This window comes from Drosophila gunungcola, unplaced genomic scaffold, assembly GCF_025200985.1.
Source record: "Drosophila gunungcola strain Sukarami unplaced genomic scaffold, Dgunungcola_SK_2 000001F, whole genome shotgun sequence".
Classification (NCBI taxonomy): Eukaryota; Metazoa; Arthropoda; class Insecta; order Diptera; family Drosophilidae; genus Drosophila; species Drosophila gunungcola.
Genome location: NW_026453197.1, coordinates 13,229,003 through 13,246,785, shown reverse-complemented (window position 1 = coordinate 13,246,785; position 17,783 = coordinate 13,229,003). Strand labels below are relative to the sequence as shown.

Genomic DNA, 17,783 nt, shown 5'->3' with positions numbered 1-17,783 from the left:
GATCGTGATTTTTTTTTTACTTTAAACACTTATTTCAATATTGATTTATTGATAGAACGAATGATTTATAGTAGTGATTGTAGTCTTTTAGCTAGTGGCTAATATTTAGACCCTGGTCTAATATTTAAATACAACATTTCATTAAATAAAATATATTCCAATAAACCATTAACTGAAGTAAACACAAACAAATTTTGAAGTTCATAGCACTTTAAATCTTAATTTCTTCATATCGGACACAATTAAACATAAACAAATTTATTTACACTTAGAACTAGGTAATTTTGGGACCCACCAGGCCCACACGCTGTCTTAGCTGATCCTTGATCTGCACCTCATCCGCCAGAAACTGTTTCTCAGCCAATCGCACCAGCGTTCGCCTCAGCTGCGACTTCACTTGGATGACCTTTGTGGAGTTTATGGCCGATATGGGCACAATACTCTCGAACTTCAGGACCTGTTTCGGACGCAGTTCCTCGGGACATTGTGCCAATCCGCTTCCGAGGTCGCTGATCACCGGCTTGACTTTGGTTAGGATCTCGTGGGCACCCTCCCGATCCATTTTGTTCAGCAGCAGGACACTGGGCTTCTCCAGCAGCGCTGGATCGTAGAGCTCCAATTCCTTGTTTAGCGCATATATGTTGGCTAAACAATCGCGATGCGGATGCCGGGGGCTCAACTGGAACCCGAATATATCCACCATGAAGACTAGCAGGCGGGTGCGTTCGATGTGCTTGAGGAACTTGTGGCCCATGCCGAAGTTGGCGTGAGCTCCCTCAATGAGACCGGGAAGATCGGCCACAGTGATGGAGCGCAGATCACTATACTCGATGGTTCCGATCTGGGGCCGGATGGTGGTAACTAAAGTTAATTGTAAGATGACATTAATATGTACAAATATCTATGAATCATCACTCACAGGGATATGCCGCAATCTTGGGCTTGGCATTGGAAACGGCCTTGAGAAGCGTGCTCTTGCCCGCATTGGGGAATCCCACTAGGCCCACGTCCGCTATGAGCTTCAGGTCCAGATTCACAGTGCGGTTCTCTCCGGGACGCCCCAGGAAATTGGTGGCCGTGCATCCGCCAGTGCCTCCGCCCGCCACAATGCAGGTGGCCTCGTTCTCGTCCAGATCGGCGATGAGCTTCTGACGGTCGTCGTACACCTGGACACCCACCGGCACCTCGATCCTCTGATCGACACCACGGCGTCCAAAAATGCTAGCCTTGCTGCTGTCCTCGCCGCTGGAGGCGGCCACCCGCTTGTCCTTCAATCCCTGGATAACCTTCCTGAGGGTTAGACCCTCCTTGGCCACCAAGTAGACGCAGCCGCCTTGTCCACCGACTCCTCCGTACTTCGGCAACCCATTGCCACCATGCCCGCCGCGAACCGCCAGACGCAGGGTGTCCAGGAAGCTGGGCCGGAAGTGGGCACGACCGGGCTAAACATTGAACAAAAATGAGTATCCTATTTTTGAACTAGATTTCTAGATGTATTCTATTCTCACAGATTTGCTGGATTTTAACAAGAATTTAAACAGCTGCACCATCGCACGGCGGCATTATACAACAGTGATGAGCGCTCCAACTAACAGTGACTGGTTCACGGTGACCATAAAGGTAAATATATCGATTCATTTTATGTATTTTATTATAACCACCGTATTTTATTATAACCACTGCGAAAGCGTAGCACATTCGTTTGTATATACAAATTGAATAAAACAGTAAGAAGTTTACAACGCAGAATTTATATATACATATGTATGCATAGGCGATCCAATATCCGTCCCTCCGTTTTTTACAATGAACGCGCCCAGTGACTTTAAAACTATCGATGACTCCTCCGTTTTATCGAGAGCTTGTTCATACGACTTAAACCAGCTGATTGATGAAAACAATGACGAAGAAGAAGAACAAGCAGACGCAGACCAACACGTGCGATTGTTTATTGTGAAATGGAACCGGGTATTTGCTATATAAAACCAGAGTATGTACCCTTATTTTGCCAAATACTGGTATGTAAACTTACTTTATATATCCTGCAGATATCTGGTGACTGAAGCCAATAGCAGCAGTGATGCTATTAACACCGAAAACGGCGAAACCAACAAAAGAAAACGCGAAGATGGCGAAGCTGAAGCCGGCGGAAAAAAGAAATGGGACAAAAAGGAGCGCAAGCGTGGACAGAACAAGGCTAGTTAATAATAATTGCTATTTTGACATATTAATAATAAGTTTTAACCCACAGAATCGACCAGTTTTCAAGGACGAACGCTATTCGCATCTGTGTCACTCGCTGATCGATGGAACCGGTGGAGAACCGTGTTCCCTGGCCAACTGTCGCTATGTCCACGATCTGGATGCTTTTCTGGCCGCCAAGGGCGAGGATCTGGGTTCCGAGTGCTACGTGTACACAACCAAGGGATATTGTGCCCGCGGTGTGAGTTGTCGGTTCGCCAAGGCGCACACGAATGACCAGGGCAGAAACCTCAAAAGGGAGGACTACGACGAGAAGGCTCCTCCAACCACATTCAATGGCGTTAGTTCAGGTAAGATACCCAAATAACTATACCTATAATAAGCATCTTTAACTAAATTAATTATTTCTTTCCTAGAACTTCAGGTGCGCCTGCGAAAGCATGAGTATGATTTTAGTCGCAGCAAGGAGCTCATCAAAATGGCAGAGAAGCTACGAGATGCTCGAAAGCAAAAAGAGCAAAAGGAGAAGGACGCAAAACAGGAGGAGAAGCAACCCAATGAGACCAGCGAAAAAATGGAGACGGAACAAAAGACGGATACGGATTCCAAGGAACCTGTCACACAGGATTGTTCAATAGTAGCAATTGAAACACCCACTGGATGTGCAATTAATGATTCACCTGTCGGCAGGGATGCTGATCAAAAGCCAGCCGTTGATTTTCGCGAGAAACTCGTGCTGTCACCGCTGACCACGTTGGGCAACTTGCCCTTCCGGCGGATTTGCAAGGAGTTCGGTGCGGATATCACCTGTGGCGAGATGGCCTGTGCCCAGCCCCTGCTGAAGGGCATGGGTCAGGAGTGGGCTCTGACCAAGCGCCACCAGAGCGAGGATGTCTTCGGGGTCCAGCTGTGCGGAAATAATCCCAATATGATTAACCAGGCGGCGCAGGTTATTCACGAGACGGCCCAGGTCGATTTCATCGATCTCAATATTGGCTGCCCCATAGATCTGATCTACCAGCAGGGCGGAGGCAGCGCCCTGATGCGACGAACCAACATCTTGGAGCTGACCGTGCGCAGCTGTGCCTCGTTATCCGATCGCCTGCCGTTCACCGTAAAGATGCGCACCGGCATCTATGCGGACAAGAGTGTGGCGCACGAGCTCCTGCCACTTGTCGAGGAATGGGGCGCCTCGGCGGTGACCCTGCACGGGCGATCCAGGGAGCAGCGCTACACCAAGCACGCCAATTGGTCCTACATCGAGGAGTGTGCCGCCAAGGCCAAGCGGATGCCGGTGATCGGAAACGGGGATATTCTCAGCTACGAGGACTACGTGGAGCGAAGAACGCTGGCACCGCACGTCAGCTCCGTGATGATTGGACGCGGAGCGCTAATAAAACCCTGGATATTCCAGGAGATCAAGGAGAAGCAGGCCTGGTCTCCTTCTTCGGGACAGCGCTATGAGATGTTGCAAAAGTTCTGCAACTATGGCCTGGAACACTGGGGCTCGGACACCAAGGGTGTGGAGACCACGCGACGCTTCCTCCTCGAGTGGCAGTCTTTCCTGTACCGCTACATACCCGAAGCGCTGCAGACGGATCCCCCTCAAAAGATCAACGCTCGGCCGCAGAAATACCGGGGACGCGACGAAATGGAAACCCTCTTGAGTTCCGGCAACTCCGCGGACTGGGTGAAGCTCAGCGAATCGTTGCTGGGTCCGGTGCCAGATGGCTTCAGCTTTGTGCCCAAACACAAGGCGAATGCCTTTTAAAACCCTGTTGTACATAATTTTGTATGTTTTAAAACTATGATGAAATTAAAAACATCAATATTGTTAAGAATCATTAAAAGATTAAAATTGATCAAAAATAATATGCGACTTTTTAAACTGATAAATTGTTTGCTTGCCTTACCTGCAAATAGTGAACAGTACTTTAAAAAACGGTCAAGGTGTTCAATATTAAAAAAGGGCTGGAGAAAACAGTAACATTGTACAATTTAGGTCATCAGGCCAAATTCGACGACGTAAACGGGAAAGAGGCTTAAAAGAGCTAGATTTTGAAAATGTGATATTGATATTTATATAGAGGACGTAGTTGATAAGAAAATATGTTGAAATGTATTTTTAAGTTGGGCTAAAATCCCGGCGGTACTGCAATACCGGGCCAACCCGCGACAGAGGTGGAGCAAGCCCCTAGCACTCCGTCTGATTCCAAAAATCAGTTTAACATTTGTTGTCCTCCAATGGAGGAACTATCAGATGTTAAGCTGATAAGAACAGATACTACACTTTGATCTTAGCCATAAGGCCGAGAAGCGATAACCAAACTAGCCCTAAGCACAGCACTTCATTGAAATGCAGCTAGAACGGTTTGGGAATTATTTGGTAAAATAGGTAACAGTTTCTACCAACATTTCTGTGCATACTTTAAGGGGGCAGGACGAAAGGGGAATTCTTATTTCTTAGTAAAAAATAGAAAGTTTCTTTATTGATAAATTACACAAATTACAAAAATCACTTCAAGTAGCTGAGCGCCTCCTCCACATCGGCCTTGGAACCCAGGAAGATGGGACTGCGTTCGTGAATCTTCTGGGGCACAATGTCCAAAATGCTGATTTTTCCATCGCTGGCCAATCCGCCAGCCTGGATCATCAGATAGGCCATCGGATTGCACTCGTACAGCAGGCGAAGTTTGCCATTTGGAGCCGACTTGGTGGCCGGGTAGATGAAGATACCGCCGTACTTGATGGTGCGATGGACATCAGCGACCATGGAACCCACGTACCTGGCTCCGTACGGCTTGCCCTTGCTGGGATCCTTCTTGGCCGCAATGTAGTTGAACACGCCCGCCTCCCAGTCGCTGGCATAGCCCTCGTTGATCGAGTAGATCTTGCCCTTCTCCGGCACCCGCATATTGGGATCGGTCAGGATGAACTCTCCGATGGCCGGATCGTAGGTGAAGCCATTTACTCCGGATCCCAGGCCCAAGACAATCGCCGTCGCCGAGCCGTAGAGCGCATATCCGGCAGCCACCAACTGATTACCCGGCTGCAGTGCATCCTCGACGGTGGGCGGACCATCGCTCTTCTTGCGGTATATGGCGAAGATCGAACCGATCGACACCAGACAGTCTATGTTGGAGGATCCGTCCAGCGGATCGAAACACACAATGTATTTGCCCTGAAAGGGTAAACAATATTAAGCACTGTTTAAAATATACGTTATATAAAACGTTCTTTCAATTAATGTAATGATATGAATATGTGTATTAGTTAAAATAATACTATTGATTGGCAAGTCTCTCTGTAATAAAAATCAGGATGCCAAAACTTGGAATTTTCAATGTAACAACATTGTTTTACTTAGATTTTCCCCAAAAGCTTAAAAAAACAGGAAAGTTTGAAGGGAAACTCTTAGTTGGTGTAATTAACACCTGTATAGCAAATTCCATAACGATTGGATTCGTATTAAAGTCAGAATATACTTTAAACAAAAGCATCATTGATATTTTGTAGATTATAAATTATGTAAATTTTACCTGTTTCTCCACTTCCACCTCGATCACTTTCTCGTTCTCCTCGGAAACCATCAGGCAGGTTGTGTAGGAGGATTTCAGCATGTTGATGAACAGTTCGTTGGAGAGCACATCCAGTTTCTTCACTTCCTCACCCTGGACATTCACGTCACCGGCGATTCCATGGAGCTTGGCGATTCCTGCCTTCCGGACTGCCGAGGCAGTCGCCTTGATCGCCGTCTGGATGCAGTTGAGCAGCTGGGACAGATCTCCGGTGGCGTTCCTAAACTTACGCTGCTCCTGCAACACGAAACGCGTCAGCGTCATCGCATTGGAATCAAAAGCTGGCCCCTGCTGGCTCATTTTGGCTATTAAAACATTTTTAATGAAATATATTAAATGGGGAGTTATCTTCGGCATTATACGGACTAGGATTAACATATGGGTTAGGAATTAGTTAAAAAATAACAAATATATTTAACATAGTTTGTGTTAAGAAATACTACCTAATCAGTATAATTTTTTGTCAAATTTACAAAGTTGAAAAGATTGCTGAAAAGCTATACAAAATCATTTAAAATGAAATTTTAAAAAATGATTTTAATTTGGAATTGTTTTATTTTCCTTTCTCGATAAAACTAACCTTAAACATTTTAAGGCAACATTTGCTCTTTAAATTAATCGTTTTTGTTAATATAAATATTGTTTATTTATTTATTTTATTATTTTACATAAAAATACATAAATATCGTTATTATGTACAGGAAAGGATTTTAGAAGGAATTAAAACAAAAGGAATTGTGCGGTGCAGTTATCGGTACAATTTTGGGCTTAGCAACAGGTTATAAATATTTCTGGGCAGAGAAACAAGTTTGGGCGCATTGCAAATTGGGGAAGGTGCAGGCGGGTTTTAAATAGTGTGAATTGGAAAAAATAATATTATAAACGAAAGGAGCTAGGCAACATTTAAGGAGCAGGAAGCAGAAGGCAACTTCACTTACAATCACCGTTACTGGCCGCCATTATTGGTTATATGAACGCTTTCTAAATGATGCGGTTCCTGTGGGGATCCATCAAAATAAAAACAATTACCAATTATATAGTACCAGGGGTCTGTGTGTCTTCCTATGGGAAGGTCAAATGAGTGACCCTCTGACGAGTCTTTCTGCCGACCACTATCTCTACTGGTTTTTTTTTTTTTGGGGGGCTTGTTGCATAAAAAATCACTATCAAAAACTTGTCACTCTGAATATGCGTGTTTGTTTTTTGTGTGGTTGTGTGGTTATTGGTTGTTGTTTTGTTTTTGACTAGCTGATAACCTGTTTGTTCTACAAATGTATCATGGACAAAATATATAGAACCGGAACCGCAAAATAATATTTCTGCCGGTCGATTTATACATGGACACGTGCCCCCTTATTTATTTTTGGAACGTCTCCGAGTAGCGACCGATTAGCTGAATATATTGTATGTATGTATATACCAACGCATAGAGTATAAGCAAACACAGAGTATCTATAGAGAAATATATCTAATGTATGTCTTCCTTGTAGTTTATCTATATCAAACAAAATTAAATGACTTTCAGACTTGTCCTTAACACTATTATGACCCTCAACATTTGTGTAGCTTCAAAGAACTCAAGAGCTACCGCAATGCACTTTCACTTACAACAAAACGGGGAAAGACTGGCAAACAAAACAACGATCCGCGGTCGACGGATGAACTAAAGAGACTGTTGGCTTTAGTCCACATCCACGGCCACGACGACAGCGGAAAAAAAGGCAGCGAAACGTCACTGTTTGCCACGCCCTTTCACAGAGTATATACACTTTGTCGATCAGGCTAGCATCTCACCCTAACACCCAATCCTTTTTAATTCTGTAAACATTAATATTTAAGGAACAAAATGTGAAATCTTATTCCTTCACTACATACAAATATAAATGATAACATAAATATAACTTACGAGTAAATAAGTCTAAATATTTCAGTGAGTAGGGTATTCGAAACTCGGTCACTTTTTGTCTCTTACTTTTTGTTTTGTTTTCAACGACTGATAGCATGTAAATAACATACATACACAGAAAAAGTATATAGAAGAGAGTGTCGAAGTAAAAGAGAGTGCAAATGGGGAGCATAAACTGAAGACATATGGTTTGAAAAAATGAAGAGGGAGTCAAAAACAGATTAATATAAGAGAGTAAAGCAGCTGGGAGCAAACCATTTTTTATTTGTGTAAAATACTTAAATCCATTTTGTAAATTTAAAGTACCTGTTCTTAATGTTTTTAAAATTCCTTTATAGATATAGATGAGTTGTTGTTTTTCTTTCGTACAATAAGTGTAACAATTTAATAGAGCCCTCGAGTCTAAGCATTAAATGGATCTAAGGTACTAAGTGGAAAGTGTGATTTTTATTACCAACACATTCTAATCGAGGGAGGCTCGCCTCCAGCAGTTTGTTTTCTATTGACCTTATCAATTATAAGATAAGCCTTAAAGTAAGTAAGTAAAGTAAAGTATTAAAGTATGTACATATTTATTCGTTTAGAAAACACCAAAGGCCGAATGGACTATGCCTTGTCATTGCTTCGACCTCAGACTGTATTTTATTTGATGGCAATCTCCCGACTTTTAGTTAATTTTCGTCCGATTAGAGTGTGTCTACCAATTTGAGCATAAAACAAATCACACAAACAAATTCATATATATTTTATAGAAGTATATGTTTATAAGATTGTACTTACATTGTTATTCATTTCAAAACAGATTTGGGAATAGTTTTTGCACTTTGCTTCCATTACGTCAATAAACGATTTTACAGTAGGAAATGTAGTGATTGGTAAACCTGAAATAAGATTAGTACACTTAATTAATATAAATTAACAGAACTAGTAGAAGTTAAAGTTTATGTAGTTAAGAAGCAAGTATTGAAGGGAAAATGTTTTTGAGAAGGTTTTTGTTTCTAAGAATGAATGATTTCTAACAATTTTAGTAAGAAATTAAATTTTTATTTTATGAAATTAAATAACATATTTTTTACACCTTCAAGTAGTAATTTTTTTAAGTTGCCATTCCTGTTAACACATAATTACCAATCAATTTGTAACATTTAACTCCCACACTTGACAATGAGTTTCTCACTAAAATGGCTCGCTGAAAACCCGCAATTATTTTTCCATTGTTAAGTGCATTTCCATCCTCATCCACATCCACATCCACATCTACATCCACCCCAATTCAATCCAATCTTTTCCCAATTCCGCCCACTCACGGGCACTTGGACATGCGCAGAGGGCGTGGCAGTCAGCCAAACGTCAACCCCATGCTGAAATGCCCCTGATGTTTAACCATATTAGTTGCTACTTTATGCTCTCAATTGGATTTGATTGCCCAGCAAGGATGGAAGAATTCCCCCAACCAACTAAAACTTTTCGGGTGTTCACATATGTAATTCTGCTCGGTTCTGTTTATTGTAAGCACTATATTCTGGATAAGAAATCGAGCGGTTAGGGAACTAAAATATCTTAAAATGGAAGTTCTCGAATACAATCACTAAATTTGATTAGATTTAAGATTTGATACATGACTAGAATGCAGCTCGTTAGTATTTACACAGTATTTCGTTTCAATTTTAAAATTTGGGGAAATACAACTACAATTTTATCATACTTTTGTTTTAAGACTATATAAAATTTGTCTTTTCAGATTTAAGTACATTTTAAAGAATCAAGATTGATGGTCTCAGTTAAAAACAAATATCGTACAATGGCTCTGCTTAATTACACTTTAAAGAGAGCCTATTTTAAAGAGTTATCTTTTTTTTTTTAAATCTTAAACTATGTAACTTAAAGTATATTAAACAAATTTTATAACTATCGGTTGTATTTCCCCAATTAAAATACCGAAAACATTACTAATTTAAGATCAAGGCTCTAATCCCAATAGCACTATCTATGTTAACTGGTAGAGTTTGGCATCCCCCACGATGTCCACGTCGCTGGAGTTGTCCTCATCGGCGCTATCCGCCTCCAGATCGGAGTAGTCGTCCGTGGAGTATCCTTGCTGCATGAGGCACATCTGCAGTTGCTGCTGCTCACTTGTAGGCTGAGTGGGCGTGCCCCCGGATCCGGACCCGGAGCTGAGCTTGGCGTGCTTGGAGTCGCCGGAGGAGGAGGTGGCCTCGCCCGGCTGCTTGCCCAGTTCGCTGCGTGAGAAGTCAACGGGCTCTGCGGCATGGAAGAGTCAAAGAAATTTCCACAACATTTAGAACTAATTTGATTTGTGGAGAAACTTGAGCAAAACTTTTTGCAACTCAAAGAAGGCAGCTAAAAGCCAAAAGGTCTTATTGAAAGTCGAAAAGTTCCACAAAGAAACTACTCACACTTGTCTGTTTAACTATTTTGAAGTGACTTAGGTTTTAGAGCTTTCTCAACTTATTTAAAAGTCGCAGACAAATTCTGTTCAAGATTCTTGAAATGAGTTTTATTTCTTATTTGAATAAAAGCTTGTAAAAATTTCATAATTCAGAGAGATAAGACTTTATCAACCAAAAATTTAATGTTTTGTAAGATTAATTTTCTAAATAATTTACTAAAGACTAAATAAATCAAAATTCGGACAGCATTGTGTACATAATTAGTTTTTAATAGATGGCTAAAACAATTTTCACTACAGTTCTAGAAAAAAAAAAAAATTTCCTTTGCTTGCACTGACATTCCATTTATTGTATTTATTTATGTAAATAAAATTGCTGAGGAGGCAAGAAAAACTTATTATAATTTTCATACATATCTCTCGTATGGTAGTATTTATACATTAGGCCAGTGATTTATATCTTTTTTTAAAGTTGTTAGTAACAAATTACGACTTTTAGTTTGAGTCCTGCCACTAAAGTTTAAATTCTTTTGATCCCAATCGCACATGAACACTTACTGAATTATCTTTGGTCACTAAATAGACTCACCATTGGTATTGTCACGCCGGCGCAGCTGCTTTTTGTGCTTCATGCGTCGGTTCTGGAACCAGGTCTTCACCTGGGTTTCGCTGAGTCCCAGTGCCGTGGCCAGTTCCACTCGCTCTGGTGTGGAGAGGTATCGCTGTCCCTCGAACCGCTTTTCCAGGCCGGACAATTGCGGATCGCTGAACACCGTACGGGCCTTCCTTCGGCGGCAGTGACGCAGGGCATTCACGCCCATTCCCAATCCGAGGGCCAGTTCCGGAACACAACCAGGTGCCCCAAAGAAGGGCGCTCCCCCGAAAAGGCTGGCTAAAAGGTCGGATGCCGAAATTCGTTAACTTTGTTATAGTTTACAGAAATGGAAACTTTCGGTGTTGATTGCCATTCACACTAACTCTAGATTTTATTTAGTTTCCCTTTAAAATATGGTATGCAGTCAAAAACCTTATGCCTTGCTCTTTTGTTCATAAAACACAAAAAAATGTTAAGGAAACAAATTGAAATAGAAATTTCTGCCTTTAGGAATCCTTATTTTAAACTAAACATTACTTTTATGTCAATTATAAGGCGTTTTGGTTGATCAAATTGTTATTATCGTTTGATTTGAAATAAAATTTGAACAGATAATAATTATCACGTATACGCCACGTAGTCCATGTGCATTAATTTTATAAATTCAATGAGTAAGCTTAGGATGTTAAGGCTTTTTATTTGCATATTGATCGCAAAGTTATAAACTCTTAATGTACTTGGCTGGCAGAAAAGTTTAACATGGTAGGCACATAATTTTATCTTATCATAATACCAAAACAACACGCACCTTGTGATAGAAAATAGGGATCCACGGACTTGTATGTGCCCGACGACGGAGACAGATAGCCGAGGGTCATTTGGAGAAAGCCGTGATCGGTGTACGGCGCATTTGGGTATAAGACTCCATTGGATCCACCAGCTCCTCCACTCAGTGGCGGCGGAGGAGGTGGCTGAGGCGCTGGCACTGGCGGATGCTGTCCTGCCGCAGATCCCAATTGCTGAGAATTCTGATCACCGCTGTAGTGGGAAGCTCCCGGTCGTGAATGGTGAGTAGAACTAGAAATCGATGGGCATCGAATTTGATTTTTATTTAAGGAAATGTTTGTTTATGAATTTATACTACTAGAAAATGCTAAACTTTTGAAACCTATCAAGTTTATCAGTAGTTGATTGTTCAGTAAGTATATATAAATCGTTTGCAACTTAGTCTTGGCTTTATTGAAGTTTCTATAAATATCGAAATCTTAGCACAAAATTATGGCATTTGTTGGACTAATACTCTTAAAAATGTAACGTTTTTTGTAATATTTCATACAAGTATTGCCACAGCCAAAAAAAGTATTAAATAAGTATTAAAATAAAACTGGTGTGATTCAAAAATTATTATTTTATTACAGTGTTAGACTTTTCGGTATATAAATTAAACTAAAAAAAACCAAAATAATACTTATACTTTACTACTGTTACACTTGTTAAAACTAAACTTTTTTATGGTTGCAACAATCCTAACACTTAACCTAAAGTTAGGCGACGGCAAAATGTTAAGGCTTCACGTTCATTAAACAATTCAATACAACTTGTCTATAATTGTAATTTCCATTTTTTTAAAAGTTATTTCACTTAATCGCTTAGGTGAGAAATGTAGATTTAATTTTAGATAAATATATAAATATAATGTTTTAAATTGAGTCAATAATATTTCACTATTTATGTGTTTATGCATTTTGCAAAACAAAGTATTATAGCAACCAACCGTTGGGTGTTGTGCAAGGACTTGGCATAATCCTCGCTGCCATATCCCGACGCTGCCTGATTGCCGCGCGTTGTTGCCGTCGCGGATGCGGAGGCGGATGCGGATGCCGGCGGATGTGATTGCGGCGGATGATGCGAATGATGCGACGGATGTTTCTGTGAATTATTGTCGTGGTGGGCAAAGCTGCTCCTGGCACTTTTCATCGCGTTTTTGTTGCTCTTTTGCACTGGATAGTTACTGGTATTACCGGTGATACCAGTGCTGGGATTATTGTTATTATTATTATTATTATTATTGCTGGCACTATTTAAATTTTGAAACAATATATGCTCGATGGAGAACGGCGTTTTTGTGGTCAGCATTGTGGTGGCACCACTGGCCATCGCCATCGCCGCCTTGCTGTGCGTGGGCGTGGTGGCATGAGCATGTGCGTCCGCAGGACTCAAGCTGGCCTCATTAAGCATTGCCATTTGGCTGGTTGCGACGGATGGGGGCGAAGGTGGCGTTTGAAGGATATATGCCAGGATATATGTATATGCGTTTGCGTATGTCCTTGGTCGCCGCGCGCGCGTTTATGTTGTTTGCTCGTTGACGGTCGCGTTGAGTTTGCGGCAATCACCGCACATCAACCAGCAAATTGCTCTAAACGAGCTGCCAGCAGACATGTGCGAGCGAGCTAGCGCTATAGTCCTGCATCCTGGCAGCACGAACAAAAAAAAAAAGAAGAAGGCAGAAACCCCTTCCCAACTTGCGCCACCCCCCCCTTCAATCCAGTTGCAGTTGGCTGCCGTTTTGCGGTGCCCGCTTAGAGCGGCAATTCGAGGGAATCCCCGGCCGTGTAATATATGGAGAACACACCCCCTGGATTTGAATGCGCATACGGTTGTCCTGCTTTCTCGCTTAATTTTAGCAGTCCCCTTTCCCCCCATCCACCACACAGGATATTTCTCTGCTGGCATCCGCTGGACCTCCGGTTATCCGAATCCCGAATCCCCTCCACCCCCCACCACCCCTGGCAAACAAAAAAAAAATTAGTTAAATTGACCTTTGTTAACCGCAAATAAGTTGCACAACTATGCGTCCTTGCTCTGCCGCCATTTTGTTGAGCCATCGCATTGCCACCCATTTGGGCGCCCTCTTATCATAATTAACGTGTCATGGCCGCCATTGTTGTCTGTCTGGCTGATGATGTGCATGCATTAAATGCCACAATTATTATAATTGAATTAAACAATCGATTCTGCTGCTGCCGCGTGGGTGGCAAAAGGAGCTGCTGCTGCGAGACAGGATAATTGCTAGGTGGAGCCAAACGCAACTGTACCTCCCGTTGGGTTTGGGTTGACATATTCTCCCGTTTCTCGCATTGATATATCATTTCCCCGCGCTGCGGGTAATTCAATCAGTGTCCAACATAGCAGTACACCACCCACACAAGAGGACCCCCCCCCACCCCCACCATTACCACCACCCGAAAAGAGGGCGTGAGTCCTTCGCTTCTAACCACCAATCAGCGTGGAGCTTGCCAAGGGGTTGCTTTCGCCAGTATATTTGTCCTTCTTCGTCCCGTTTCCACGAGGAGAGGGGAATGCCTAACTAGAGAGCAGGAAGGCAGACAATAACGGGACGTCAGTGAGCGAGAAAGAGCATGACGAGGATGCGACCATAAAGCAAGACAAATTTGCTCGTTTTATTAATAAAATAAGTCACGCAAACTAAGTCGAACATCATTATTAGGTTAAAGCCCTAAAACGGGCGCATTAGGATGGCGTTCGAGCGATCGAAGGAGAAGTTGGTGGGGGGGGTGTGGGACATGCCGCCCCTGGAGTCAAAATGTCTCTGCTTCTCTAATGAATTTAAATCACTTATATTTTTTGAGACTTAATTACTGGTAACTGGGTGCTTGGCTTTGTTAATAATACTACTTTTTGGCATACTAAAATACAGCATTCCTATGCTTTAGATAAAGTACTAAATATGATATTTTTAAATTAAAAATTTCCTTAAAACAAGAGGTTTAAAATAGGTACTTTTAATATATTTTTAAAATTAAAAAAACATGGCACAAAAAAAATTTTTTTTTTAATATTTTTTATTTTTGTAATTTTAAAAGTTCAACATAGTCATGGTTATGGTTATGGGAATATTTTCTTAATATTGAGCAACGTATTGTTAAGGAAACATAAAAAAAAATCATATACATACATATATACCATATTTCAAATGTTAGGTAGTAAGAAAAAATTAAAAAAATATATGTTATTTTGTGTTTTTTGGGTGTAGGAAATAAGGGGCTCGAAAATCGTACAGAGTAATTTTGAGCTTTTGGTGCTGACTCATTAATGATCCGGACAAAGAATGGACAAGTGGAGTCTGTCAACTGGCGCACTTAGCAACTGAGATGAACACTCCTTAGCTCATCTCACCTGGCTGAAAGCACTTAAATTGCTGCTCCACCTCCACAGGCCCATCCATTCAACTGGGCTTCAGTGCGTTGTCATCCATTGTTAGCCCGCTGACATGAACGTGCCAAAGAGCGTTTGTAAAAAAAATACGAATATCATTTTTTTTAAACTTTTTTAATGTCTTTTCTGGAATGTTTATTGATTATCTGCTAACTCGAAAATATATTCCCATGGCCAAGTCTGCCAGCCGATCATATTTTTAGACCATCATTTAGTCTACTTAATTTCCATTGTTGCACGTGTCCCGTCATTTGGGCTAAGCCTAATTTTTATAATAATAAAAATGCGACTATGTCCCGGGCATCGAATTGCCAGCCACTTTGCGGTTGAGTCCTCAGGAGGGTGCGCTTCCTTGGGGCAATTACAGCATTTTGTGTCAGTTTGCCTGGCAAATCCTTTTGTATTGTCGACATCGACGTCTTCTCCTTGCTGTTGTTTTCTTTTTTTTGTGTTAGCATAATTCCCTGAAATCAAAGCTGAAGTGTGTCACCGATCAGGTTACATAAGCCATAGGTCGTGGCTGTTTTTGGAATAGGGGGTGAAATGTCGGCGGCACATCTCGTCAGATCCTTTCTCCGCATTTAAGTTTGATTCTCGGTAAATTAACTTTTGATACAAGCAACACAAACTTGTACATCCTTGCGGGTCCTTTGTCCTTGATAGCAGGGTTCAGAGCAGGAGCTCAAGTGGCTACATCCTCAGTGACTGACACTTCCTTTACATTGGTCCTTTTTCTTATGGTAAACCATCAATTTAATGCAAATTGTTTTTTTAAATAATATGAAATTTTAATTATAGTGCATTTTCTACATCTTTTAGGATCTACCGATTTATAGGAGGTCATTACAGTCCGTTTTTAAAAATTTACACGCGTTTTAAGGGCAGAAAACAAGTTTTTTTAACGAATGGTAAAGCAATTTAAAAATAAGAAATTTGTCTAAGATATATTGTAAAAATTAAGAGTATTTTCTAGACAAAGTCAATATAATAGATTAAGCTAAGGCTTCCATTAGTTAAATCGGTAAACGATGCAGAAAATATTTACTTAATATGTGTCCGGTTCTTTCTTAAACCATTTTTTATTTAACTGTTCTTCCCAAAAACACCCTTCTTTCAACTACCAACAAAATGGCTATTCGGCTGCATTTAAATAACAAATATGTTCGAAAATTGTGGCGTTACGCCCATCCATAAGTGCCATATCCGGAAATGTTGGGCACGAACAACTACCTCATTTTGTAGCGCTTGGTTGTTCAGTAAATTTTACGATAATTGCGCGGGATAAATTCAATTAAATAGCACACTACATGGCCGTAGAGGCCAACAACTGTATCAAAATAACAGCAATGCTGCCCCCGTCGGCTGATAAAATCAAAAAAATGCCAGCAAATTACAAACTGCCCTTCGACGAATCATCGTGTGCACATATTTCGATGTAATTTAATATGTGGCACGCGTTTGAAAACTTTTGCCTTGCCTGTTTGCACTCTCATAGCTTGGCACGTATTTTCCTTATCCATATTTTTTTTACTTTGAATTTTTCGCTGTTTGTTGGTCTGTTGGCTGGGAAAGGACTTGAAGGACTTGTGATTCCGGGTTCATCTACAATTGTTGCCAATGAGAGCAATTGTGTGCCGCAAGGGGTGAAGGAATGGCGCACAAGTGGAGGGAGGTGCCGGGATAATTGCATTTGTTAGTGCTCTAATTGTCAGGGCGGCGGACTAATTCGAGGACGAGGGGCAGGACGAAAAGGTTACTGGGCCTAGGATCACAACAAGAGACTTTTAATAAGCAGCCGACCGCCCCAAAGACCAGGCGTTAACAAAACCAGCAACTGGGAATTCGAATACCCTCGAGGGAGGAAATAGTGGGTGTTCTAACGATCCTAACTCAGTGATTTCGAGATTTTACCCGTTTCAGAACCTACAATTATTGCCTTAATAGTAATAATGCATTTGACAAACGGAAAGTAATGAGGTGCTTAAATATTTGAAAGCAAATGACGGGTGAACAAAGGCGAAAATTTATGAGATACGAAAATAACATAGCTTTGGTCAATAATTATATAAAATCAAGTGCTGTGAAAGTATGCTTCTAAAAAGCACCTCACAGCAAAAAATAAATATTAAATAAATTATTAATATAAATAATAAAATATTTTGATTACAATTTTTTGTAACAAGTCATAGATTTTTAAATTAAATGACTTGATACTATATAAATACAATTTTTACAAGATGGAACAAAATTGTAATAACATTTATTAGGCTTGCCTTATCAATGGCAGTGATTTATTATCGCCTGCTCTAATCTGCCAGCATCTTTTTAAGGGAAAATATATTTCGACCGTGCCCAAGAGCGAGAAGCTGAAGAGGAGAAGTCATCTGATGATTTGGCCCCGTGGAGAGGCTTGTTATGTTTATTCTAAAATAATTGCCAGCACGTGCCCTATCAGCGTCAATCAACCCAAACAGACAGCCAGAGCAGAGCAAAAAAAAAAGTAAAAGAAAAAATAAGATGTAAAACATCAGAGGCGAGGAGGCATTCCATGTGCAAAACGTTTTCGCACTTATGCACATCATTTAGTGCGTTCACCGCTGTGAGCCCGCATCGAAGGATGTGTTGTGTGTGTGTGTGTATGTCCTTTGGTGGTGGCTCTGCAGCCGCGTTAAGTAGCCGGCTAACAACAACTGATGCGGCGATAAGACATCCCATATCGCTACCCTCTCAACCCGTCACACTTCTGACCTGCTGCGCGTCTCTATGGAAATTTAATCAAATTAATTTTCTCACGTGCTCTTTTCTGCTGCCGCCCAGCAGGTTCAAAAAACGAAAGCAAAGGACAAAGCTTATGGC

General features: G+C 41.2%; 4 protein-coding genes and 1 non-coding gene across 6 annotated transcripts; 1 reads left to right on the top strand and 4 right to left on the bottom strand.

Annotated features, from left to right (window-relative positions):
• Positions 1-207: 207 nt before the first annotated feature.
• LOC128263381 (GTP-binding protein 10 homolog) lies at positions 208-1,593 on the bottom strand. The gene is made up of 3 exons (XM_052998408.1): positions 1,509-1,593; positions 920-1,442; positions 208-861 (listed from the first exon to the last, which is right to left on the bottom strand). Exons 1-3 carry the CDS (start codon positions 1,548-1,550, stop codon positions 275-277), a joined length of 1,152 nt encoding a protein of 383 aa, XP_052854368.1. The 5' UTR covers positions 1,551-1,593; the 3' UTR covers positions 208-274.
• LOC128263377 (tRNA-dihydrouridine(47) synthase [NAD(P)(+)]-like) lies at positions 1,506-4,076 on the top strand. Its single transcript, XM_052998403.1, has 5 exons — positions 1,506-1,620; positions 1,694-1,990; positions 2,049-2,196; positions 2,252-2,552; positions 2,619-4,076. The coding sequence occupies exons 2-5, from the start codon at positions 1,959-1,961 to the stop codon at positions 3,971-3,973; spliced, it is 1,836 nt and encodes a 611-aa protein (XP_052854363.1). The 5' UTR covers positions 1,506-1,620; positions 1,694-1,958; the 3' UTR covers positions 3,974-4,076.
• A 251-nt stretch (positions 4,077-4,327) lies between these two features.
• On the bottom strand, positions 4,328-4,523 carry LOC128263576 (U2 spliceosomal RNA). The gene has a single exon (XR_008268444.1). It is a non-coding gene; the product is annotated as a U2 spliceosomal RNA (small nuclear RNA).
• Positions 4,524-4,669: 146 nt separating this feature from the next.
• On the bottom strand, positions 4,670-7,477 carry LOC128262473 (fructose-1,6-bisphosphatase 1). 2 transcript variants are annotated; one of them, XM_052996750.1, is made up of 4 exons: positions 7,389-7,470; positions 6,719-6,777; positions 5,742-6,085; positions 4,670-5,383 (listed from the first exon to the last, which is right to left on the bottom strand). In XM_052996750.1, exons 2-4 carry the CDS (start codon positions 6,738-6,740, stop codon positions 4,718-4,720), a joined length of 1,032 nt encoding a protein of 343 aa, XP_052852710.1. In that variant the 5' UTR covers positions 6,741-6,777; positions 7,389-7,470; the 3' UTR covers positions 4,670-4,717. The 2 variants fall into 2 exon arrangements, with proteins under 2 accessions (XP_052852710.1, XP_052852711.1); XM_052996751.1 differs by lacking the exon at positions 6,719-6,777 and having other exon boundaries at positions 7,389-7,477.
• A 1,683-nt stretch (positions 7,478-9,160) lies between these two features.
• Positions 9,161-13,057, bottom strand: LOC128261354 (brain-specific homeobox protein). The gene is made up of 4 exons (XM_052995016.1): positions 12,466-13,057; positions 11,500-11,768; positions 10,686-10,988; positions 9,161-9,948 (listed from the first exon to the last, which is right to left on the bottom strand). Exons 1-4 carry the CDS (start codon positions 12,933-12,935, stop codon positions 9,674-9,676), a joined length of 1,317 nt encoding a protein of 438 aa, XP_052850976.1. The 5' UTR covers positions 12,936-13,057; the 3' UTR covers positions 9,161-9,673.
• Positions 13,058-17,783: the final 4,726 nt, after the last annotated feature.